This window comes from Lagopus muta, chromosome 8 (genome assembly GCF_023343835.1).
Source record: "Lagopus muta isolate bLagMut1 chromosome 8, bLagMut1 primary, whole genome shotgun sequence".
In the NCBI taxonomy this organism is placed as follows: domain Eukaryota; kingdom Metazoa; phylum Chordata; class Aves; order Galliformes; family Phasianidae; genus Lagopus; species Lagopus muta.
Genome location: NC_064440.1, coordinates 26,490,553 through 26,516,087, shown reverse-complemented (window position 1 = coordinate 26,516,087; position 25,535 = coordinate 26,490,553). Strand labels below are relative to the sequence as shown.

The window sequence follows — 25,535 nt, the reverse complement described above, 5'->3', positions numbered from 1 at the left end:
TTTCACACATTTTAAAAAATGAATACTCATTTCTCAATGTTCTCACCGATGTTTCACAGAGTGCAAATCGCTACAAGAGAATCACACGTCAGCAAATGCTGAATTAACTTTGCCCAGGAGGCTCCATTCATCACCTGCCTAGAAGCCAGCGATCCGCCCATCCACCAGCAAGGAGATTCCATCTAATCGCAAACCACACATCACTAAAAATTAAACAGCAAAAGAAGCACCAGCAAGCACGGTCCGAAGGCCGCTCTCCTCACCGGATCGTAGCGGAGACAAAGGCTGCAATACCGCCGCCAGACCCGCTAATATCACATGGGTGCGCACCGCGCGGCAGCGATCCGCACCGCGCTCCTCTCCCAGCCCGCCCGCAGTTGACTTGTGACACCGCATTGCTGGTTGCTCGGGAGCGACCCGCTCCGCCTCGCGCTCCTTCAGCAGCGTCCCGCAGCACTGCTCCGCCGCCGCGCACCAACTCCTCAGCTCCCGGGGCGGCGGAAGGCGCCGGGTCCCCGCCCGGAGCGGCACCGTCCCGACGCGCGGCCGCCCGTACTTACCTTGATGATGCTGCTCCGGCGAGGGGTGGCCTTGGCCGCCTCCAGGAGAGAGGCGTCGGGCTCGGGCGCAGCCGCCTGCACCAAGCCGCCTCCGGGGAAGCGCTCCCCGGCACCGACGGCCGAGACGCCGCTGCGGCGCTCCCTCCTCCTACCCGCCGCCTCGGGCTGCTCCTCCTCGGCGCGGGCGGCGGCGTCGGGAGGCGCCCGGCCGGTCGGCCGCTCCCTGCCACCCGCTGCCTCTGCCATCACCCCGCGGAGCGGCGGCAACTTCTGCGGGGCGCTGCGGGGGACGCCGGAGGGAAGGGCGGGATCGCGTCCCGCGGCGCTCCGTTCAGCGGGCGGCGACGGGGCGGAGGCCGGCTCTCCGCGGAGCGGCCATGCCCCGGGGCGGCCGGGGGGCTCGGCTCGGCGGGGCGGCGCGGAGCGGAGCCAGGAGCGCAGGAAGCGCGGCCGCAGCCCCGCTCTGTTGTGACAGGAGCACGGGCGTGCCGTGACGGGCGGCGCTGACGGACGGGGCGCCGCGCCACTCAGCGCCGCCGAAGCCGCCCGCGGGCGCCCCAGCGACCAATAGAAGCGAGGAGGGGGCGCGCCCGAGGGCCGCCCGGAGGGCGTCGGGGCGGTGCGGGGCAGGTAGGGCTGCGGGACGCGTGCGGCGCGGGGCGCGCCGTTCTCGCCCGTAGCTGTGAGGAGCGAGCGCGTGCGGCGGGACGGGCGCGTGAGCGCTGCTGCACAGGGCGGCTCGCGCCGTGCCGGCGCGAGGAGAGCGCAGCGGTTGCCGCAGCGGGACTCGCGACGGGCGGCCCCGGGCACGGGACAGAGTGCGGTATTGCGGGAGGCGCCACCGCCGCAGAAAGCGCCTCATGTCGCCGTGCCACCGAGTGCGAGGGAGAGCGATCGCCCCTCTGCGCCGCGAAAGCCTCCACCGTACCGCGGCCGGAAACGAGCTGGATGAGGCGAGGCCGCGATGTTTCGCAGCCGACGGGACCGCTACGGTCCCTTCGCAACGGCCCCTGGAGCCACGGCCAACACCGTTGCAGAGCCAGCAGCGCCCCCTAGCGGGAACGCGGCGGCGGTCCCGTATGGATCCTCCGTGAGGGGCTCGGGACGGGCGGCACGGAGGGCTGGGGACCAACCGCGAGAGTTCGGGGAAGGGGTGGCAGACATGAGAAAGCGGTATGGAAAGGGCGGCAGGGCTGGCTGATACTCACTAGATAAGCGAGACTGTGCAGCGCAGCAGTTATCAGCTTAACGTAACTGAGAACCAATGGAAAAGTTTGCCTCTGTTTTCTAAAACACTTAAAGTTATATACTGTATGTATATATCATGTTTATACCACCACATGAAAAAAACACCAAACTGCCATCAAGGTTATAGAGACATTTACGACATTCAACAGAAGATGCACTAATTAAGAAGTAGATCAAAATCCCCCTAGCTTTCTTTTTCCTCACCAGATCCCATTTAAATTACATCTAAAAAACATATCATAATGCTAATGTGGGATAGAAGGTATGGCAATAACAGCAGTCTCCAGCTACAAAAAGTAATAATAAATCCAAGCACAACAACAAGAAAAATGAAAAAAAATTAAAAAAAAAAAAAAGAAAAAAGAACTGCTTACCTTTTGAAGGCCTCAGGTACACAGAGATCTCCTTCTTGCCACTGCCAACCCTTAAATGAGGTCTGGGAAGTGGTGGATTCTGGCTCCACCTCTTCAAGACACTCAGATGCACTACATTGCATACACCTGAGCACTCCTGGGTTGGCCTTGCCTTTCACCAGGTGCTCAATCACTGCTTCAGGTTGTGACACATATAAACGCAACTGTTTTGGCTTGCTTTTAATGAAAAAATAATATAAAATAAACAATCCTAGAAGAAGATAACAACACATGAAGTAATGGATGTTCCAGAGTACTTCATTTTTTGTGTCGATAGGTTGTTGAGATAATAGAGACACAGATATTCTCACAGTAGACTTTTCCATAGATTTTTCTGTAGCCTGTGTTTCTCAGAGTTTCTGTTTCATGTTGAAACAGTGCATTTAATGCAACTTTTTGTATTTCAAAACTGCATGAAACCTACAATGCAAGTATATGCTGAGATGGGTAGAAATCATGGGGTAAGGGTGTGTTTTCAGAAACAAGAAATTCCATCTAAGGAAAGCAAGGTGGTAGATAAAAAATATTTATGTTCAAGTTTGTGAGTTAGTGCCTGTAATGTATTTTTTTGTGTGTGTGTTCTTTTTGTATATTCAGCTTACTCTGTTCTTAAAGCCTGCTATTGTTTTTCAGTGGGTGTGTTCTGTAACATGAAACAACTGAAAATGTCTTTCTAGGGCTTACATAAACCACTAGAATCCCCCCAGAGAGTGTATTTTGGGAAGCTCTTAAATAAAGTGTTCTGCTGGGAGCATGAAAGTGGTGCTTCTGTACCAACTGACCATGACTGATGAAGTGTGAAAACTGATGTCTTTTCCTGTGTCAGGAATACTCAGTTGGCAAGACTGGGGAAGAGCAATAGGGAACAAGTTGTTATTTTTTTCAAGTATGCATTCACAACAATAGCAAATCTTATTTTGTTTTAGAGGTGCTAAGTCTTGTACAAAGGAAACTCCCTGCTAGATAATTCCTAAAATAGTATTTTTTTAGGTCTTATTATTGCACGAGGTTTTTTGGTGTTGCTACATCCTGAATAGGCAATTCTAAAACAAAATAGCACTGGAATGTTATAATTTATTTATTAAAAAGTGTACTTGTTGCTAAGCTTTACACAGTTTTTTGCAAAGCAGTTACAACTCTCATTTTTATTATGATGTTACTAAGCTGGAAAAACAACAACAAAAAACAAACCATCTGTATTTAGCAAATACATTAAAAGATAATAATCTTTGATGTATAACTATGTTTTCAATGTCAGTAGTTTGTTTTTTTTTTCCCAAAAATATTTACATTACTTGATTCAACATCTTTTTGGTGACTCTTAGTTCTTGTCTCCTACTTAGTTAAAAAAAAAAAACAAACAACATAGTTTCTAAGTAGTATAAATGTTGTTTAATCTTTAACTTAGGAAGAAGTAGCTTCTTGATATGCCTCTATGTTAATGATTTATTTGTTGTGGCTAAAGACACTGGTGAATTCTTTCCTCTGACTGTACTGTCAGGTTCAGCCAATGTTTTTAATAATTAGAACATATCAGGTTTGGAAGAGACTGCCAGTTCTTAACTCCTGGAAATAATCTGTTTCATTGGCATTGTTCACCCAAACAGATAAATCAATTAAGTATGAGAATAGGTAGAATCAAGACCCAGGGTTAGGTCACATTCAATCCTATTTTACAGCCACTGCTTACTATACAGATGCAGGCCCAAGCACTTGGAGTGGGATGTGTTGATTTCTGTGAGGAAATCAGTGCATATGAGAAGATCATTAAGACTGCAAAGAGCCACGCAAAAGTTACCTAACGCCAGAATTAAGGTTAATTCTGTTCAGTGTGGTGTCCTTTGGTGCACTCATTGCAATCACTTAATGCTGTATGATGGTGGCTCCTCCCTACTCCAGAAAGAAATGCTGGTGAATGAGACTGTTCTCTCTTTGTTCCTCACCTTCAGCCTTGTTGCAGTTCTCACCTTTCTTTGTTTTTTTTTTTCTTTAACCACCATTGAGGGGTACTTCCTTCATTGCTAATGCTGCAGTTTTGCTTTATTCATTTGTGCTCTTCTGCAGGTTTGGCTCTTGCCACTGCATTTGTGCACATCTTCCTTCAGCCCTGGCCTGAGCGTAGTGATGGGTCACTGTGGGGGGAGGAAGAACATCACTGCTCTGGCTCTGCTGCTTGACTTTTGTCACAATACACCACAATTGTGCCATAGCCACAGAAGAGAAATAATAGATCTGGTTTAGGTAATGTCTGTTGTGAACAGGGGAGTTCTGAGATAAATCAGTTCTCAGAACAGTTTTTCCAGAGGCATAGCAATAGCAACATCAAAAGGGAAGAACAGATTCCCGATTCCTCTACAAAAGTTAGGATCAGCTGTAAGATAAGGCAACACTTGAATTTTTTGAAGGTGGGATCAAAAAATGTCAGTTGTTGGTTTCTTTTTGTACATATTTGAAGAACATTAGTTCCTATTCTGATCTTCCAGGACAGGTTCCTTTCCCTTAACATTAACTAAGAGTCAGAATGTGAAGCCTACACCTATTTTCCTGTTTTTGGATGAAGTGACTGAAGTTCAACTAGTTAACAAGTAATTGAAAACAAGCATCAGATAAACCCAGAAGCAGTGTTGCACCTTTGGGAAAACATTGTGATGCATTGAAAGACTTTATTCATTGGTTTAATAGTGAAGCTTTCCTCTTGTTTAGTTTGGGGGAGGGAAGAAAAGTCATTGTATACAAAGTATCCGGACGATTTGGAGGAGTCTTTTAAACATCAGTTCATATTCAAGTCTGATGATACTTAATAATAATGGATCCTAATAATAATAATGGTTATAGGTAGGTGGTAATTCCATTCAACGGAGATAGTTACTGGTGAAGTCTTTTTCACAGAGCTCTTTTTAACTCCTGCGATCGTTGCTTTTATTATTTTTTCGGCTGTGACACATGTATAGAAATCTAATTGTAGATGCTGCAGGATATTTGAACTTACTTGTTAACTGCTATGAACAGTATCATCCATTTCTTCCTTTCTGTAGTAATTACCCACCAACAGGTGCAATTTCATGCCAGCGTGCTATTTAGCAGTGCTTTGTGTCCTTGCCAATGGATATATTCACTGTTAAAATGTGTGGCACTGTAGTTCCTAAGCACTTACATGCATTTTATGGGGGAACGTTTGTCTTATTGTGAACTGTATGGCTGCTGGGGAAGCAGCGTTAGTTAAAATGATATTTTTAGTCTGGAATTCTTTTTACTGATGAGAGAAAGCTTTCTGGTAATATCCTATAGGGAACTGTTGAGTCATGACCTGAACCACTGATTGATCACCTGAGGCAAGCCCTGAGTCAGCCATGGGAGCACAGGTAAAGGCAGTTCAGCTGTGTGACAGGGCTGGAGCCTGGCTGCAACTCTCCTAGACCCCATTTAAGGGCTGACTGCCACTGGGGAAGGATCTCTTTCTGGAGATCCCTCCCTTTGCAGTTTTCTACTGTGAGCCTAGGACACGAGCGAGCATTTCATTTATTTTTGATTGTCTCTTTCCACCACAATAATCTTTCTAACTATAAACCCATAAAATACCATCCTAACCACGCCACTCTGCTAACTTTACATTTGTTAATTGTACGTATCTGAACTAAAAAGCTCCTTTTAACATCTGTAGTTTTGCCACCTCAGAAGAAAATTGCTACCAATGCCAGTAGTAACCACGTTCCTATTTACTTTGCAATTATAATTTCTGGAGGCAATTTGTGAGTATACCAGGCATGGAACCTAGGCTATACTTCTGCCTGTTAATCAGGCATCTTAATCATGTGCCGCCTGCACCACTGAAGCAATCACTGAAGTGGCAGCTTGTCCACTCAAACTGCTCTGTAACGTGAACCAAGCAGGTAAGTTAGGATGAGTGGAATATATTTGCTTCAGAACTGGACTTCACATCAAAAGAAAAATATTAAGCCACTATTAACCCAAACTATGTCAGTGATAGAAGTGCAGTCATTCTTCCAGATTTCCAGTTCTTGATTAGCTACCCAGGAAGAGAGTTTAAAGAGCCAAACTCTCATCTGCCTCATTTCAAAGATGTCTGATGTCCTGTGAAAAACGTGAAGGCAGTTTTTATCTGTGTTCATACAATCATAGAATCATAGAATCACAAGGTTGGAAACGACCTATAAGATCATCTAGTCCCACTGTCTCCTCATCACCATTGCCACCACCAGCACTACACCATATCACGCAGCACGTTGTCCAGACGCCTCTTGAACACTGCCAGGGACGGCGATTCCACCACCTCCCTGGGCAGCCATTCCAGTGCCTGACCACTCTCTGAGATAAACAGTTCTTTCTTATGTCTAATCTAAACCTCCTCTGATACAACTTGCAGCCATTTCCCTGTGCCCTGCTCGTTGCCTGGGAGAAGAGGCCAAATCCCTCTTCACCTCAACCTCCCTTCAGGAGGTTGTAGAGTGCCATGAGGTCTCCCCTGAGCCTCCTCTTCTCCAGACTGAACAATCCCAGCTCCCTCAGCCGCTCGTCATAAGGTTTGTGCTCCAGACCCCTCACCAGTTCCATTGCCCTTTTCTGCACACGCTCCAGGACCTCAACATCTTTCCTGTAGTGAGGGGCCCAAAACTGAACAAGTACTCGAGGTGCAGCCTCACCAGAGCTGAGTACAGGGGGATGATCACCTCCCTGCTCCTGCTGGACATCCTGCTATTTCTAATGCAGGCCAGGATGCTGTTGGCCCTCTTGGCCACCTGGGCACACTGTTGGCTCATGTTCAGCCGAGCATCAACCAACACCCCCAGGTCCTTCTCTTCACACTCACCCAGCCACTCATCCCCAAGCCTACAACGCTGCATGGGGTTGTTGTGCCCAAAGTGCAGGACCCGGCACTTGGCCCTGTTGAACCTCATCCCATTCACCTCAGCCCAGTGATCCAGCTTATCTAAATCCCTCTGAAGGGCATCCCTACCCTCAGGCAGATCGACACCATCTCCCAGCTTGGTGTCATCTGCAAACTTACTGAGGGTGCACTCAATTCCCTCATCTAGGTCATCAGTAAAAATATTAAATAAGATGGGCCCCAGTACCGACCCCTGGGGGACACCACTTGAAACGGGTCACCAGCCAGACTGAACTCCATTCACCACTACTCACTGGGCACAGCCCTCTAGCCAGTTCCTTACCCAAAGAAGTGTATACCTGTCCAGGCCACGGGCAGACAGTTTCCCCAGAAGAAGCCTGTGAGAGACTGTGTCAAAGGCGTTGCTGAAGTCTAGGTAGACTACATCAACAGCCCTTCCCTCATCTGCCAGACTGGTCACCCAGTCATAGAAGGAGATGAGGTTGGTCAAGCACGACCTGCCTTTCATGAACCCATGCTGGCTGGCCTGATCCACTGGACACCACACATGTGCCATGCAATCTCATCCAAGTATAGGATGAGTATTATCTTTGGTTCTTCTTTTGCTGTTGATATATTTATAAAAGGATTTTTTATTGTCTTTTACTGCAGTGGCCAACCTGAGTTCAAGTTGGGCTTTTGCCTTCCTAATTTCCTCCCTGCATACCTTAGCTACTTCTTTGTAATCTCCCCAAGTAGCTTTCCCTTCTTCCAGAGGACGTAGACTCTCTTTTTCTCCCTGATTCTCGACAGTAACTCCCGTTCATCCACACCGGTTGTCTTCCCCTACGGCTCGCCTTATGGCACTCAGGGACTGCCTGTTCTTGTGCCTTTAAGATTTCAGTCTTGAGGAGTGTCCAGGCTTCCTGGGCCCTTTACCCTTGAGGAGCGACTCCCAAGGGACCCATTCTATAAGCGCCCTGAACAGATGAAAGTCCGCCCTCTGAAAGTTCAAGAACGTAGCTTTGCTGGTCACTCTTTTGACATCCCCAAGAACGAAGAATTCTACAATTCTGTAGAACTGTAGAATTCTGTGGTCACTCTGCCTGAGACGGTCTCCAACCTTCACTTCTCCCACCAGTCCTTCTCTGTTAGCGAAGACCAGGTCCAGCAGGGCACCGCTCCTAGTAGGCTCTCCTACCAGTTGCGTAAGGAAGCAACCTTCCACACAGTCTAGAAACCTCCTGGACTGTTTTCTCTGTGCTATATTATATTTCCAACATATATCAGGGAAGTTGAAGTCTCCCATTAGAACAAGTGCTGGCGATCGTGTGACTTCCGCAAGCTGCTCATAGAATGCCTCATCCAACTCTTTGTCCTGATTAGGCGGTCTATAACAGACCCCCACAGAGATGCCGCCCCTACAGGCCTTCCCCCTGATCCTTACTCATAGACATTCCCAACCCCAAGCTCTTCAACGTCGAAACAGTCTTTAGTATAAAGGGCCACACTACCACCCTTCTTTCCTCGTCTGTCCCTTCTGAAGAGCTTGTAGCCATCTATCACAGCACTCCAGTCATGGGAGTAGTCCCACTATGTTTCAGAAATAGCATCAAGGTCATAATTAGCCTGACTCACAACTGCTTCCAACTCTTCCTGCTTGTTGCTCATGCTACGTGCACTGGTATAGACACATTTCAGACAAGTCATCTGCTTCACCCTCAGCTCAAGCATTGTTCCCCTAAGCTCATCTCTTGAGAGGCCTGTTTTGTCCCCTTCCCCCTTCATAGCTAGTTTAAAGCTCTTTCAATAAGCCCCGCTAGTTCCTGTGCTAGTATTCATTGTCCCCTTTGAGTTAGGTGGGTTCCATGGACAGACAACAGGCCAGGGGCCAAATAAACTGCCCCGTGATCAAAGAACCAAAAGTTTCTGGCTCGACACCAGCCTCCGAGCCAATTACTCATCACTTGTGCTTTCCGATCCCACTCAGACTCCCTCACTGCCCCTGAAGGTGTAGAGCAGAAGATCACTTGAGCTCCCGCTCATTGAACTAAATGCCCTAAACTCCTGAAATCTTTTTTCATCATGTGTAGGCTTGTCTGAGTGATTTCATCACTGCCCACCTGAACTACGAGTAGTGGAAAGTAGTCAGATGACCTAACCAGCTTTGGGAGTTGCCTGGTTATGTCCCTGACCCAAGCCCCAGGAAGGCAGCACACTTCCCGACGGCCCGGGTCAGGTCTGCATATGGGGCCCTCCGTTCCTCTGAGAAGGGAGTCACCCACCATGACCACCCTTCTTTCTTTCCTGTCAGAGGCAGTCTCAAGGCGTGGGGGTGACCTCCTCGCCCTGGGCTCTCTCCTAGGCAGATCCTCCATCACCTCTCCAGTCACCTCCCCTTCAACTTCCAGCATCTAGAAACTGTTACTTAGAGGGAGTTGTGCAAGTGGGCTAGGCAGGCGGGGGGGTCTCTTATGACACCGAGTCGGGACTTCCAACCTTCCTCATAAGTGAGGTCGGTCAGACTGTGGCAGGGCAGGGGGTCCACCACCTGTCTGGGCTTTTTTTGCCAGAGCCCTTCCCGGAGCCGGTCTCCTCAGCCTTAAAAAAGCCTTAAAAAAAAGCCTTAACAAGAGCTTTTTGGTTGGCCTTTTTTTTTCACTCCAGATCCCTTGCCAGTGCAGACCTACCTGCTCAGAAGCTAGTCTTTGCAGCAAAAAATGTTTTTTTGTCAGCTCCTAAACTGGCTTAAAATGGTGGGGAGGGGAAAAAGAGGCAGGAACGCTATAAAGTCTATGTATTCTTATGCCGGAACTGAAGTTAGGCTGACTTTGGCCCAGCCCTTGATACCGCTTCTGAATACAAGCTTCCATGTGTCTAGACAGATGGTTCTGAAGACTTGCTAAAAACACGCATGTCTGTTTCTCATGCATGCAAATTTGACCCCTCTTAATTCATTAGAGAGTCATCCCAAAGAAAATAGAAAAGATGAGAATGTAATCCCCAAAGTAACTTACATTCCCCTAGTGTGTTAATTGAACAGGGTTTAAAGAAGATTAAAAATACTTTCAATTAGATATGAAGTATATTTAATCTTTTATTACAAAATCTCTTGTTGCTGAATGTCAGGAAAGAAGCTATTCTGTGGACATGGAAAAGAACAGCTACTGACTAATCTATGTGAGCTTATTTTCCTGAAATTTGGTGCTGTGGGAGTGCTAATGTGCTTAAGTTGAAAGTATCATTAACCACTGTTTATCTACATCTCTTCTGAATAGGGTTAAATAAGCTTGCAGTTAAAATCCATACAGTCTATACTAACTCCCACTGTAGCTTACAATGGCATTAGTGAAAGTGAAGCATTTTGCAAACACTCACAAATGCAGCGCTTTACATTCAAATGCACAAGAAAAGTGAAAATTCTCCCTCTGCTTAGCAAACTTGCAAGACCCCACCATATGCTACAAAGCACTGTAATTCCTGCAGAAGGCCTCTTCAAACTTCTTGAACACAGAAGAACTCTTGTTTTTGATTGCTCTGTTAAGGCTCATGATGCAGATAGCTTGTATGTTCACAAGCCGACAGGAGAAATCGCCATGTTCATCTTCATAAATTGTACTTTTATTTTAAATAAAACTGCATTCTATGTGATAGAGGCAGAAGTCAATCTCTTAGTTACAACCTATGTGACACTTTTATGAATTTGAGAGCAGGAAGTGTATTAACGCCTTTATTTCTGTGAAGGGATCAAAAGATGCTGGTAGGTAAGGTAAGCTAGCCTTACCTACAGAGAAGTAGTACAGCAAAAGAGGCAGTGTGTCTTTTTGAAGGTCAAGCAATCAATCAGTGGAAGAGTAGTCAGTTGCCAGGCTCAGGTATTGCTCATAAAATTGCACTTGCCTTTTTGAGCCTGGAGACCTCGTTTCCTCTTTTCTCCTCCCAAATAATTTTGTCTCTATTTTTGTCTTTTGGTTTTTTCATTTTATCTTTCTATACTTAGCCTCTGACTTTCTCTGATGCTATAAAAAGGACAAAAGGAAGAGCCTACAGGAACCAGCACAGCTAGACTCTTGTCTTTGTCCAGCACTGCCTTTTAATTTGTGTGAGAGAACAGTAGGAGAGATCACTTCATGCTGCGTATATTGCTGGCGTGCAGAGTCAGGAAAAACAGACACTCCTGATTTGCTTTGAGAATGACTCCCTAATCCAGGATGCTCTTCTGTTAATGAAGCAGCCCCATGGTGCTAGGGCAGCCCACTAACTTTTGTTGTAATATTTAAATCCTGTGCACATGGCAACAATTTTTGCCAGCTCTGCTCTGCTGGCTCTTGTTACATTTGTGTGTTAGATTTTCAGGTTTTCATTTTTTAAGTTATCCCAATTAAAAAGAGAAATTTTTTCTCACTATTTGTGATCATCCTATTTTTGTCACAGTTGTCTTATTTTGAATGTAAATGACTTAGATTTAGTTTTGTAACCTGAAAAGTTGTAATGTAGAAGATCCAACAACTAAAACTATGCAGAATATACTTTCATGTCCTTGAATGTTTTGGTATTCTTTCAGCTGTTCCTACTTTGATTTCCCTACCTCAAGGTATGAAGCAGGTGAAAGGCTCTGCCTGTTCTTCTTTCACAGAACATTACAAGGTATAAAATGTTCTAGATATAGAAGGTAATTAAGATCAATGTAATAAAGGCTGATGTAGTTAGAAATGTGAGTATCCCCAAAAGCATCTGAAGAAGCTCAACAGATTTGCCTTAAATTCAGATGCTAGTTAATGCAGTTCTTTGTTGACAAGCACTGAGCTGGAGGACGGCTCATGGAGTGCTGGGCAGCTCTCAGCAAGTTAGCACACAGCTTCTGCTCAGCAGTGCAGGGTGAGAGCAGAGTGGTTAACCAAGTTACTTTGAGATGAAGAAAACACAGGCTGTGATGCTGTTCTATCCTTATAATCCCTTATGCTTTGGTTGAGCCATATGGCACAGGTTATCCCAGTGCACAGTTGATGCTGATCTCCTGCTTGTAAATTAGCTGGTGCACTGATGAGTTGGTGCACTGATGAATTGGATGACAGTGTGACCTGCAGTGAATTTCCACACAGTTCCTCCCCAGCAGTCAATGGAGCATTGTACTTCCATTGCGCTTTGTCTTGACAAGAGAAAGAGAGGAGGCAGAGATGTTGGCTGGTGGTTGGGTCTCTCCAGCTCCAACTGTCTACAGATGGACCATATCCTGCATTTTAACTCAGCAGGATGCAGTTTTTGGCCATGTGAGCGTGTAGGAGCATGGTGCGAAGCCACCTCCTTGCTGATGTGGTTTTGCACTGCTGTCACTGCAAGTCCTGTAACCAGGCCCAGTTCCCCAGTGCTCACCAGCTCCCAGCCTCCCTGCTTCTGTCAGGGAGCTGCTGAGGAGACCTTGACCAAGACTTTACTCATCAAAGGGCAGAAAGGTAATCACTAAAGAGGCTGCAACTGCAAGCACGCAGCTTGTTGCAGGGAAACTGAACCAGCCTTTGGGCACACTGAGGGAGGTGATTGCCTCAGCCTCTCCATCTCCTCTGGCACCAAAGTGGGGCAGTAGGTCCCATGTCTGTGCCAGATCGACCTGCCTCCTTTCCATCATCTCTGGGGAAGACTTTTCCTTGCTCTTGCCTTGGAGGGAGGCTGGGATGACGTAGATACTACACCTTAGCCTAGGAAGCTTCGCTCTAGGTTTTGCTGGCACTACATGGCAAGTGCTCTTCCCAAGAGTCCTTACATTCACTAGGAAATGCTGACAAGCAGGTCAGAGCTGGACCTTGTTCAGTCTCGAGTAAGTCTGTGACCTGCTGCTCAGCTGCTCAGCCTTTTGTTGGTTTGCATGAGCAGCAGAGAGATTTTCTGTGCTCAGTGAATGTCCTCCTGGCTTGGAAGAGGCTGTGCTGTTAATTCCTCCGCTTGCCAAGGCTTCTGCACTTGCATTTTCTTCTGAATTATGGAGTTCAGTGATGCAAACCACTCTGCCACTATAACTGAGAAACACAGGCAAACTGAGCACCCATAGCATATACATGTGTAAAGTTTTAAAATGAGTTTTTTCCTTTAACTACATAAAGAAAAGTTCCCAGGTACCTTCTTCCACACTTTTTTTCTCAAATCACTAAAGCATAGAAATGGCTGCTGACTACGAGGAGAGATAAAAAGGGAGATTTAGATTGGACAATAGGAAAAGCTTCTCTGAAAGAATGGTCAGACTCTGGAACGGAGAGGTGATGAAGTCACCGTCCCTGGAGATGTTCAAGAGACATTTAGATGTTGTACTGAGGGACATGGTTTAGTGGGAAATATTGGACAGTTGGACTGGATGATATTGGAGGTATTTTCCAACCTTGGAGATTCCATATTTCTATCTATAATCATGCTAGGAGTCTCCAGGTGGCGTGGACCAGGCACAGTAGGTTTCCATGTTAAGGGGTATAAATTCTTGTACTGTGACTATGTGGGGAGCAAAGAGTGAATTTTTCACCTTGACTTCCAGACTGAATGTAGTGGAATTTTTTTTTGGATGAGAGGAAGCTCAACAAACATAGCTAATTAGAATCAGAGCTGCCTTTTCATTGTATTCTGATGCTTGCTTAACTTGCTCCTTGGTTTGCAGTTTTTCAGTATTTATTTTACATTAATCCAGATGGATTTCAGTGAATATGATTTACTCACCTTCTACTTGAAGGTGATCTTTAGGCATCTTTATTTCAGCTTAATATTCACTTGTGGCTTGAGTAAAATGAATATTTCAAATTCTAAATTATGTACGCACTGCAGCACTTCCAAGACCTTTGTGCAGTTTTCTAAGTCTCACCCCTTTCTTGACATCTCCTGGAAAATGATGGGGAACTTTTGTTGGCCTGTCAGAGAGCAGTGCCTGGCTTCAGCAGGCTGCACGCTTTGAGACTGGATAGGAGGCTGATGGAGCGGTGCTGGGAGGTGAAGGCTTCCTCCTGGGACACTGACCCTGAGCCCTTTGCTTTCCCTTTCACCATGGGTGGGCTGTGCTCTTCCACCTTTTCTTCCCTTTTGTTGTGAGTTTCTCAGTGCTAAGTGTTTTCTTGGCTGTGTTTTCTAGGTTTTATCCTTCTCTCTCCCTTTTCTCCATTTTCCCCAGTGAAGGTGGTGTGGCTCCCTGGCAGTTGCCATAGAGATTGCAGAGCACTTATCTGTACCTTTGTTCTTGTGTCCCTCTGCAAAGGCACTCCAGCTCCTCCATGGCTTGGCTGGCTGCCGCAGCTGCCTCAGCCCACACATCAACTTTTCCTGCTCCCAGCCATGAGCAGACAGCCCTGCAGGCTGGTGAGATGTGTGCCTCTGTCCTGGGATGGACAGCTGTGCTACTTATTTTACTTCAGGCTTACAGTAAGTCACACTCATCTGTGCACAACAGTGGAGGACACTGAATCTCCATCTACTTCTGCCTTTGGGCTGCTGAGGACCCTGCTCAGATCAGAGCAGTGAGAGGGCCAGTGCCTGTGAATGATGGGGTACTATGAATCCTTGCCTGCTTGGGCTGACAAACAGGAGAGATGCAGCTGGATAAAGAAAGAGTCAGGAAATTTACTGCACTCAGTCCTTCTATTTCTCTTCTTCTATGCTCTTACCATAATATAGGACCCCTCATTATTGGTGATACAAAAGATGAGAGAGAACTGCTTTTGGCAATGTGTTGTATAAGACAGAAGATATAGCTACCACTGATCAGCTTTGAGATCACCAAGAAAAGTACTAGTCACAATTCAGTAAGAAGGAATAGCTTGCCCCTCTTCTGAGGATCAGTGCTCACCCAAGAACTTCCAGAGGAGGTGATTTCCAAGTAGAGGTATTTCCCCTTTGGCTGCCAGCCCTAAAATGAGGTTGGAGAGGGTCCTTCTGGCTCCTCAGGAGTGTAAGTGAATGGCTTCCAGCCGTGCTCACAGGGCTGGCCTCACCCCTTCATCACGTGCTCAATCATTGGTTCAGGCTGTTCCGAAACAGGCTAGGCTTCGTGTGGAAACTAATTCAAGTGCTGAGAGTTGATGTCTTTGTGAATATGATTATCCAAAAGAATGATTTTTACTTGGTGGCTTTGTACATGCTGTTCCAGACCTCTTGTATGTTGATTCAAAATGATCAATATGCTTTCAAGAAGGTTGTCCTGAATCCTTATGACAAAGTATTAATGAAAGTAATTTAAGCAGTTGTACAATTCAGAAAACTTAATGCTTTTATTGTTCAAAAGCTAGAGTGTTGGGAATGTGGCATGCAGAATAATCAGAGTCTGTATTTTCCTTCCATCAGAAACATTCAGAAAAAGTTTTCACTTTATGTGGCAAAAAGGAGCAGAATATCAGGGAACTTTGAAAGGTTCAGAAAGAACTCCATCTGAATGGAGTTTATCAATCACTACAAGATGAAACCAATCCCGCTTCCATCTAAATCTGAATGAAGAAGGAAAATTATGAACTGAGTCTAATGTGCAGCATCAGGTAACAGTTGGATGCTGCAGAAAATATTACCTTTGTCATTGTCAATGGGACATGGGATTTGACTAGATTTGATATGGGAGATGACTGCCTTCCCTGGAAAGATTCAGGTAGAAGAGACACTGTGACAGGGTAAATAAGACAGAACAAAGACTTTCTGATCACAGCTGGCTTTCAGTAGGCTTCAGTAGGCTTTTTTTAATAGGATAACTGCCAGTTGAGGGTGAGCAGAGCTGATGATTCAGTTCTGTGCAGTGAAGGAGTTGTAGGTTTTTTATTTTCAGTAGTTATGAGATTTCCTGTTCCCTGCTGAAACCACAATTAAAATGTTAGAAGATCTGAAGAGATGGAAAGCACCCCACTTGAAGTGTTTGCTTTCCACCCAAGTGGTAACTTGCAAGGCAGTTTTACCAGCCAGTCAGAATCAAAATAAATTTTTACTTAAACTTTGTAAAATCTGCCTCTATCATTCATGAGAGGAAGAGTTGTTCTGTGGAGAAGGCAGTGACTTGGCCCTCAGAAGCCTAAAGCTCAGTTGGAGACATCCTAAGTTGTTTTGGGAAGAGTGCCTAATCTTTCTATATCCTTTTAAAATGTGATTGATATTTTACTAACCAGCCTGGGCTGTCTTCTCTTGCCGGTCCTTTCTGACAGTGACAATGCTGTATGTTCAGTGTATTGCTGCCACAGAATACTGATCTTGTCTGCAGGCTCTGTGCTTCAACTGAAGAACAGCTATAGAAGACAGTGCAGGATGTTGAAACTACATAGAAAAACAACTGGAGAGTAACCGGATTACTCTCCAGTATGCTTGATTGTTGGCCAAGCTTGTTCAGTAATGTATCAACTGTCACAACCTCTGGCTCTCACTGCTTTTGAAGGTTGGTGCTTGTCCTGTGTTTGATGGGTGGGTGATTTAGGTTTTAAACTATCCCAGCAGAGATTCTTGGCCACTGAGATTATAAATATGAAATAGTTAAAATTATTATTTTCTTCTCTTGCTGTTTTGAGGAAACAGATCAACTAGATAACAGCTTTGAGTTAGCCCAGATGTGCATATACTTCCCCCGGAACTGGAGCCTTGCATGTGTTTATGATCACAACAGCTGGATAAGTGCATCCCCTCTGGCACTGATGAACCTGTTATCCAGCAGAAGCAGCCGCCGGCCTGAGCGCCTGTCTGGCACCCAGAGCACTGGCTGCTGTAGCGGTGCTGGGGCTGGGAGTGCCGGTTTTCATATTGTCATGGCATTGCTGAATGACATTGCTGGAGCTGAAATAAAACTGCAGCATCTGAAGCCCACGGCACTGCTGGCTGGGTGAAGGATGTTCCAGCTGTTCTGATCACTGTGCAGTTTCCAGAAAGTTATCTGCGTTTCTTCTCCTAGAACACTCTCAAAAATGCTGCAGGGCATCACCAAAGGACACAGGTGGCCAGTGGCTCCAACGCTGCTCCAGTCCTAAGGGAGGAATCAGTTTGAATGCAGGAGTCTGTGTGCATCTGTGTCTGCAGCAGGCACTGAAATTCTCTCTTCTTTCTGCTGCTCAAGAATCTGCCTGCTCACCTAGCTCACTGTGAGTGCTTGGGGCCTCTGGGGCAACTGAGTGACAGCTTGCTGAGGGCCATTTTTGGGAAACTTGTGATGACCCCACCTTTGTGGCTTGTCCTGTTGTTCATGTCTATGGTGTCTTCATTGTCCCCACCTGGTGACATGTGGGGATATTGCCACCCTCAGCCATCAGTGGTACTCTGTGTAGGTGGGGCTGTGCTTGATTTCTTCCAGAGACAGTTGAGAAAATAAGCAAGAAAGATCAGTGTTCCATAGCAACACATCATCGGAAGCCCAAGTACACAAAGAAAGAAAATGGTGGTCTCAGTAGAAATCATCTGAGTGAAGTCAAAGGTGTCTCTAAATTTTTAATTCTTCTTGCCAAGATATTCCTCGTAAAATAAAGTAGAATTTTGAGCATAAGCTCATTTTTGGTTGGCAAATCCTCCTTTTTGTTTGTTTTCTGTCTTTGTATGTTTAACCTTATTGCACTGATTTCCTGGCTATTCCTGCCTGAAAGCTTTACTGGACCATGACTGAATCCTTTTGTCTTGCCTGCCAAATAAAGCAGATTGTCACAAGCAAAACTTGTGCATCAAGTTTTGCAGACAAACCAGAAAAGATCTTGGATGCTTCACTTCCTCCGAAATTGCTGCCAGATCTCATGGGCTGTCATATTTAAGTTACATGGCAAAAGACTGCTTTGCAATACCTTTATAGGAGCCTCACTGAACTGTCTTTTCTAAAAGCTGGGCAGTACTTCTGAGCACAAGATCTTCACAACTCAAGTATTGTGGTGATTTTGTTTCATGAGGGGTCCCATGAGGTTCAGGGGGGTTATCTGGTGAGTAGGAAACCTTGTGAACCAGGAGTGCAAGGCTCAGTGTTGAACACAGGCTTTGTGGGCGGCCTTTTATGTGCCAAGAAACAATGTATTCAAATCCTATTTATAACATCTGTATTCTGCAACAAAAATGTTTTATAAGAAATTTGACAAAAAAGCAGGTTTTGGATCTAATTACTTAAAATGCTACCTCTTTTGAGACCAAGACATGTACTTTGTGCACTAGGCAGCTATGTATCCATCATGTCAGTATAGATTTTAGCACCAAGCTAAGCCTTGCAGCAGGTTTTGATGACCTTAATGTATGATGTAGCCCTGAAAGCTCGGGTCTCTATATTATAACATATAATTTCTACTGAAATACTGTGATGATGTACCTGGATTTTAATCTGTTTTACAATGATCTGTAATGGTTGGTATTAGACATTGCCTTGCTATTGCTGCGTCACCAGCCTCTAGGCATGATCTCTCAGTCAGCCTTGCTTTCCAAAAGCAGAAACTGCCTCATCCTGAGTTCTAGACCTCTGTGGAGGCCTGAGCGCATGTAACATCAGCCGGGTTTTCTTTTTGTTTGTAGTTGGGCTGCCTGTCTTGTCTGCCTGTAGCAATCCTCTGCTCAGCTCTTGCAAAGCACAGTGTGCTCTCGTGGCCATGCTGCAGCTAGTCTTGGTAAGCAGGAAGCAGACAGGCTCAGTGAGCTCAACTATATTTTTGAGGCTGCTTTTCATTCTGGAGTGAACGCAAGTTACCGATACACACTTTGCAAAGGAGACATGTTGCATTTGACTCCCAGCTCAGGAGGGAGATGAGTTTTCAGACTGTTGGAATTTGAGTAGAAGGCTGGTTCTTCAGAGGCCGTGTCTTTTCATACCAATATCTCAAAGCTTTCTGCAAATAATGTTGGTAAAATTCCCCAGTGGAAGTTTAACCACCAATCAGCAGAGGTGGTGAAGGAGAGTGGGTAGGTAAGAAACTTCATCCCCTCCAAGCAGTCTATTTTAATTGTACGTTGTGAAATAAGGGGGCTTTAAGTATGCCAGCCAAGTATTCTCAAAAGAATGGAATTATCTGTATGTTTTATCTTCTGAGACTTTTTTTTCACCTTTCTATGGGGAATTAAGCTGTCATTTGATAAAGTGGGTCTGTGGTGCTGTGTGCCTGTGTCCCAAATTCTTGTCAGAGTGGGTGGAGTTACATAACTGTCAGGAGGAGATCAAAATTGCCACTGTGCTGGGCTCATTACATGCAAAGGGTATCAGGGGAATAGTCACACAAGTGTAAGATTAAATAAATAGAGCAGAGAGAATGAATCTGAATGATATACAGGGAAGAAGATAGTTTTAGTTGTGATTTAAGAGTTTAAAAAGGCAATGGCAGAATAGGGGTAAAATCAGTTTTCTTCTGTGTGCTACAAACAGATGAGTATTTTCATTGAAGTTCCTTTTCAGTCCAGTCTGAGCTATCTTACATGAAGTCTTGCAACCTTTCTAGATTATAGTCAACTTCTCAAGTTTTGTATCAAGTTCATACACCTTTACAGTAAATGATTCACTGAAATTAACCTTGGAAAAGATAACATTTGTTAAGAAAATACTCCTTACAAATTCCTAACAGGTAGTACTCTTGTGACTACTAGCCTCCTAAATGCCAAATGGAAGAACGGTGCAACACTTGACTTTGTGCATGCGAAGAAATGAACTAAGAATGCTAAATGTTGTCCCTGTTTGGTTCGAAATGGACCCATGCACATGCTGGAGCATGCATATACAGATGCACAATACATATTTGGAGCAAAACTTCCCAGAGCGGCTCTCACTGCTCGCTTTCCTCAACTCCTGATGTAAATGTAGATGGGAAGCTCCTTTCTAAAAGAACATTTGTTACCACCAGGCATTTAAAGAGTTCTCTTATAATTGGTAAACAAAAGAGGAATCCTGTAGCCTCATATAATTTTTCACACGTTAATGCTCATTCCTGTGTGCTCTACTTTCTCGCTTCTTCAGAACTTGGTGTAACAGAGGTAAATTTCCATCACTCGGGCATACCTCTCCTTTTCTTTTCTTAGGCTTGATGTGAGCTAGGTAACAGCCCTACAGTGCCTTCATAATAGTAGGACACAGCCACAGAAGATGTCTGATGGGCAAATGTGGTTGGCAAAAAGCCAGACTAACTTGAGTTTGGGTAACAGTAGCACTTGAAGGAATTCCAAGAGGGACCCTGCCACAAATTCATGTGACGAGGCAAAATCATCTCTCAGCACTCAATAGGAGCAGAAAGTCTATGAACCCTTGAGGATTATTGACTTTTCTTGCTCTTTGCCTTCTACAGATCATGCGGTCTGCACATCATCCAGGGCTCACTCTTTTCATAGTCTTATCCTCTTATCCCCAAGGTGAATGTTGCTAAAGTGACATGGACATGACTGCAAAAAGCACTCTTCCCCAGGTTGTCTATGCAATGCAGAGAATCAACGGAAACGCCCCTGGTGCATCTAAAAGGATATATCAGTTCACAGTAATTCCTTAATGTCACCTTAAAAATGAGAAAATGCACAACTTCATTAAATGTAAATGTTTTCAGAGAGACAGAAAAAAATAGAAAAGAATGGAGGGTGATGGGAAGGAGAAAGTTATTCTCTTCTCCGCTTGTGATTACAATGGCTGAGTCTCACTGAATTCTTCTGAGTTCTGCCTCCCCACTTGATAATGAAAAACAGGGCTGAAAACAATGGCTTAGCTGTAAGAGCACTGCAGCTGGGGAACTGTTCATTACTAATAGCCTGTGCTGATATGGCGTTGTGGAAAAACTCTTCAGTACCTCTTCTATATTTCAAGCACTCCTTATTTTCTTTCCTTCCTCTCTGAGCACTCTTGTAGCCTGCAGCTAGAAAGTCCCGTGCATCCTGTTTTACATTTGGATTCCTACCACTGCAACTTGACTCTTCTATCAGCTGTTTTCAAACAACTTTTGGTGTCAAGCTAATAAAGACTAGATGTATAATCTTAGTGAAGGACTGATCCCAGATACTTCTTTGCCTTATAAACTAACACATGTTTCATCAGCAGAAATTTTGGAAACCTGGCTTCCCTTACCTGATGTTTCTCATTTTCATGAAGAGAACTGTAAGTAAAAATACATGCCAAGATCTTTAATCGCAATTGGAAGGTTAACACCAACAGCTTATGATCTGCTTTTCCCTCAGAGCTTAAAGAAATACTTGATGCTGCTACTTGTCACAATTTCTGTGCTATGCCAGCTGTTGTCTGATTATTATTGGATTCATAATAAAGAATTGTATAGCTGGAGATAAAGCTGAGCTGTGATATGGAGGTGCATCACCATTAGTCGTGTAGATGAATCAGTGATGTATATACTCCTAAAATGTACTTTAGGAGACATTTTTATTTTCCTTTTACCAGCCTGAGAGGAGATGCCTTTTGAGCAATTTGCTCAGCTTACCAAGTATTTGCATGCCTGAGGGAAAGGAAACTAGCATCTGGCTGAGGGGCTGCATGTGTTTGGAGCTGCTGGTGTGAGAGCAAGTCAGTTCCCCCCCATAAGACTTTTTGCTCAGCAGGATAAGTATGCCCTGTTGGTAACTGTGCACTGGCATGGCAGAATTCCCTTGCACAGTGTGAAATGCAGCTCAGAGAGCTGCCATTGGGCCAAGCTGATAGAGGCCATTTTATCATGATACGAAGTTTTGAGTCTGTAACCAACTGAACACATTCAATTCCTGGTAGTAAATTTAAGTGTAAACACCCTGTACTACTAAGCAATGACTCCCTTGTATCTCCCCAAGAGATTTCTTATCAGGAACGAAAATTGTAAACTATCCAATTTGCCTTTCTCAAAGAAATTTGATCTCGTGCATCCTTGATCTTTGATCTGTTTGTTCAAAAATGTGATGTTCAAGGAGATTGGATGTACCTAGGCAGATGTGTGATGCCATTTCTTTAAGTTCTTCCTATGAATGCTTTAAAAATTGAGAAGTACAATTTCAGTGTATTATTTTATCTTATTCAGGAAGAAGAGCTTTTTTCTCCTTACACCCACGGCCCAAAAACAGACTGAGAAACACACAGGTATGCACAGATGTATAATCCAGTTCTTCCTCTCTCCCTCTAATTACAAGACTGCATAGTTTTCTGTGAAACAAAATAACTGCTTAATTACTAATACTATATCAGGTCTGCTCTTTAGCTCGGCTCACCCCACTGCAGACTTAAAAATTGATCTCCCCAGCATAAGTCCCTTCTGGGCTTGACCTTCCATTTCATGGCGAGTTTGGCTGCTAAACATGCAGTAGGAGAGCAGGGAAAAGGGCTGTAGTTCAAATAAATGTCATGATGATTTAACAAGTAGTTTTGCTGACCAGTATTACCCATCGTACTGACTAATAGTTGTCAGTTATACTTGCAGGATGTAATGGAGGTGTCTGGTCTAGCTCCAAGGAAAAGAGTGAGTGTTACAAGCTGTAGCCTGGGGCTGATTGCTCCATGTGACTGATCTCCTTTGGACACTATAACTAGTTCATTGAAAGCTAGTCTGACCCTCTCTCCAAAGCATTGCCCTTTTTCTGCTTGCACACTACAATTTCTTCCTGCTTGCTCATTTGTCTCTATTTACCTTCTGTCTCTTATTTGCCATTGAGATTGCAAGCACTTCCTGAACATTCTTAAGTTCTTCTCATGCCTTTGCAAACATAAGAAGATCCCAGACCCAGGGATGTTACTGCAACAGCCATAAATGTTCTCACTGGAAGCCACAGTCAAACTGATGGTTTCAAATTTGTTTGGTGAGGTGTTATAGTCTTACCAAAATCCAAGTCAAGTTTCACATATACCACTGGCTTTGTTTTGAAGGCCTGTGTAAGCACAAGTCCTATCCTGCTACCACATTATTTGAAATCAGTCACTGGATGCTCTTTTGTGTGCATCCCAAGAAAGCGTACTGTTCACTATCCTGAAATTCCAAGCCACATGGGAAGGTTTGATGCAAGGGTTCTTTTGGCACTGTGCATGCTTCTGGTTGTGAATGCTGGGGTCTTGCCTCACTTGAGCAGGGAATATAGCAAAGTTCTTCCCTCAATAATTTGGTACAACTCGCTGGTGGCTTTCTTCATTGTTCCCTCTAAGTAGCAACATGCAGTGGTAGTGTAACACAATGAAGTTTTAACTCCTTTGTACAGTTGTTTTTACTCCCCATCAATAACATTTTTAAAGCTACCATCAAGCAAAACATAACTTAAAGCTTCCTGTTGTTGTTTTTTTATGACATCTGAGTACAAGGAAACTAACAAGCAAGCTCAGTTATTGTACCTGATGTATCAGTACAACACTGATGGAAAGTGAAGCTAACTCAGTGTGCATCAGTGAAGAAAGAGTAAAGGAACAGAAGGTAATTTGGTACCTTATTGAATTCATCTTTTTCCTGTCTTCTAGAAGGCAACAAGTTCAGTGCTCTTTGAATCCTCGATGAAGAAACAGTCAAATATCTGGTGTTTTAAAGGCATTTTTTGAGGCTCACTTATGACCATACTGACTAAGAACCCAATTTGTGGATGCTAAGTTGTTAATCAAACAAACTCCAAAATACATAATCTATATTTTTGCACATCAGTTGTCACCCTGTTACACCCCAGCTCCAGGAAAACACATAAACCTGCAGGTAAATCCATCCCTATTTCAGATTGCACATAAGCATCTGCTTAAGTTGCACTTATTTGTATTGCTAGACCTATTCCTGATTTGGGAGTCTTTGCAAAAGCTAGCCCTCCTGTTTTACTGAGAATCACAGTGGATGAAAACAAATCATACCTACAATCTACTGAGAAACACTGGCTTGGTGTGCCTCTGAGTGTGACTGATATTCTGGAGCAGGAGATAAAGCTGTGGTCATTTGACCAGGATTCATTCACATGCAGCATAAATCTGTCAGAGGCTGAACAGTTAAAAAGCCTCACAGGTGCTACCCATGCAGTTAAAAGATGCAGCTATAGGACTGTTACACAGGAGTTTTGACTGTGACTGAGAATGGAGAGCCAGGACAGGCTCCATGCTGCTGTAGCTGCCTTCCTACCACGGTGCACTCACAGTTTTCAGAAGCAGACATGAGGTCTAGATACATGTGCAGCTTAAAACATCTCAGCAGAAGAGGAGCCTGGGGCTAAGTAACAGATTATACAGTTTAGGTGGAGGTGAAAAAGCCAAAAGTATCATTAAAACTTGGCAAGCCCACACACTATTTATTAAAAGGCATCAGCTTTCTTACAACATGAGAGCCCTTCTGGTGTCCTTTACAAACCTGCAGAATGGGATGGGGTGACTGAAGAAAGAACTTCCTGTGCCTTTTTTTTCCTCTATTACTTGTGTGTAATGTTAAAGAGCTTTACCAGCAGATTTGTTGTTTACTACCTATTAGACCCTGGATTACAGATCCTTTCTGCGTTAGAGCGTTGTAGCCAACATCCTCCTGCTTCTCATGTCATGTCTGGACAGGGGTACCCAAAACTACGCTGTTATTTATCCTGTTGTGCATCCTCTCCACCTGTCAATTTACTAACAGTAGCTAACAATTTTTTAACATATTTACAGAGAATAATCGTAACACATTTCTCTGAGACTGATCTTTCAGTTCCAGATTACCTGGATTTGTATCTGAACCATCGCAACTGAGAATATAAAACAAACAAACAAACAAGACCCTAGTTAGCATCTAGCTTTAATATTGCTTGCTGTGGTTTAAGGATATAAAGCTTTTAGGTTCTGGAGCCTTTTCATGATGCTTAAAATGGACTTCAGAAATTTCTTTTTGATGGTTGTGCACATGCAACAGTAACAGCTCAGCACCTTCTGTGAGTGCAAAACAACACAAGCCTTTCACTGATAACTAACTCCCAGCAATGGGAAGAATATAGTCTCAAGCTTACCAGTTCATGGGCTATTCGTGTTGTTCGTTCTTGTTAGCTAGAAGCATGAGGCTGAGATCTGACAAGAATGATCATGGCATTCTTCACATACCAAAGCTTTGAGCATTCAATTTTTCTTGCTGGGGAAAAAGACAGAAAAACAGACAGAAAGACAGACAGAAAGACAGAAGGGCAGAAAAAATGTATAGCTTTGTAGGATGGAATTGGTATTTGTTTTTGTTTCCTACCTGAACTCATACACCTAATGATTACATTTGTTGTTGACACCTTTTTCTCAAGTAACTGAACCTAAAGCTTGATCCAAGCCCAGCAGAAATGGATAAAATCCTTTTAGAGAACTCCTTTATTTATTTATTTATTTGTTTGTTTATTTATTATTTTAATGTTTAGGATGCCTTTTCACAGAGAATTTGCAATGATTTAGAAACATTCTTATAGCTAGCATGATCTAGTTAGGCTAGGTAGGGAAATGTAATAATTAAAAAAAATGTATTTGATTTAAAAAATAGAAAACAACAACAATAAAACCACAGAGACTATTAAGTACTATTAAGGTAGGAAACTTCTGTTTCTTCCCATTATATCAACTGGTTTAACAAAAGGCACAACTTCTGTCTTGGATACAGTCACCAAACCTTTGCAAACAAG

The 25,535-nt window shown here is 44.3% G+C and overlaps 1 protein-coding gene across 7 annotated transcripts in view; it reads right to left on the bottom strand.

The window, feature by feature from the left end:
* PLCL1 (phospholipase C like 1 (inactive)) overlaps nucleotides 1-25,535 on the bottom strand; it is a 230,373-nt gene that overhangs the window by 183,211 nt on the left and 21,627 nt on the right. For 2 of the 7 annotated variants that reach the window (XM_048952601.1, XM_048952604.1), the window contains exon 1: nucleotides 2,183-2,319. The exons of 1 other annotated variant lie outside the window; for it this stretch is intronic. In XM_048952601.1, coding sequence (XP_048808558.1) covers nucleotides 2,183-2,304 — 122 coding nt within the window. In that variant the 5' untranslated portion in view covers nucleotides 2,305-2,319. Of the gene's footprint in view, nucleotides 1-560; nucleotides 969-2,182; nucleotides 2,320-25,535 lie in introns of those variants that run through there. 4 more of the 7 variants (XM_048952609.1, XM_048952607.1, XM_048952602.1 and 1 more) reach the window with 4 other exon arrangements.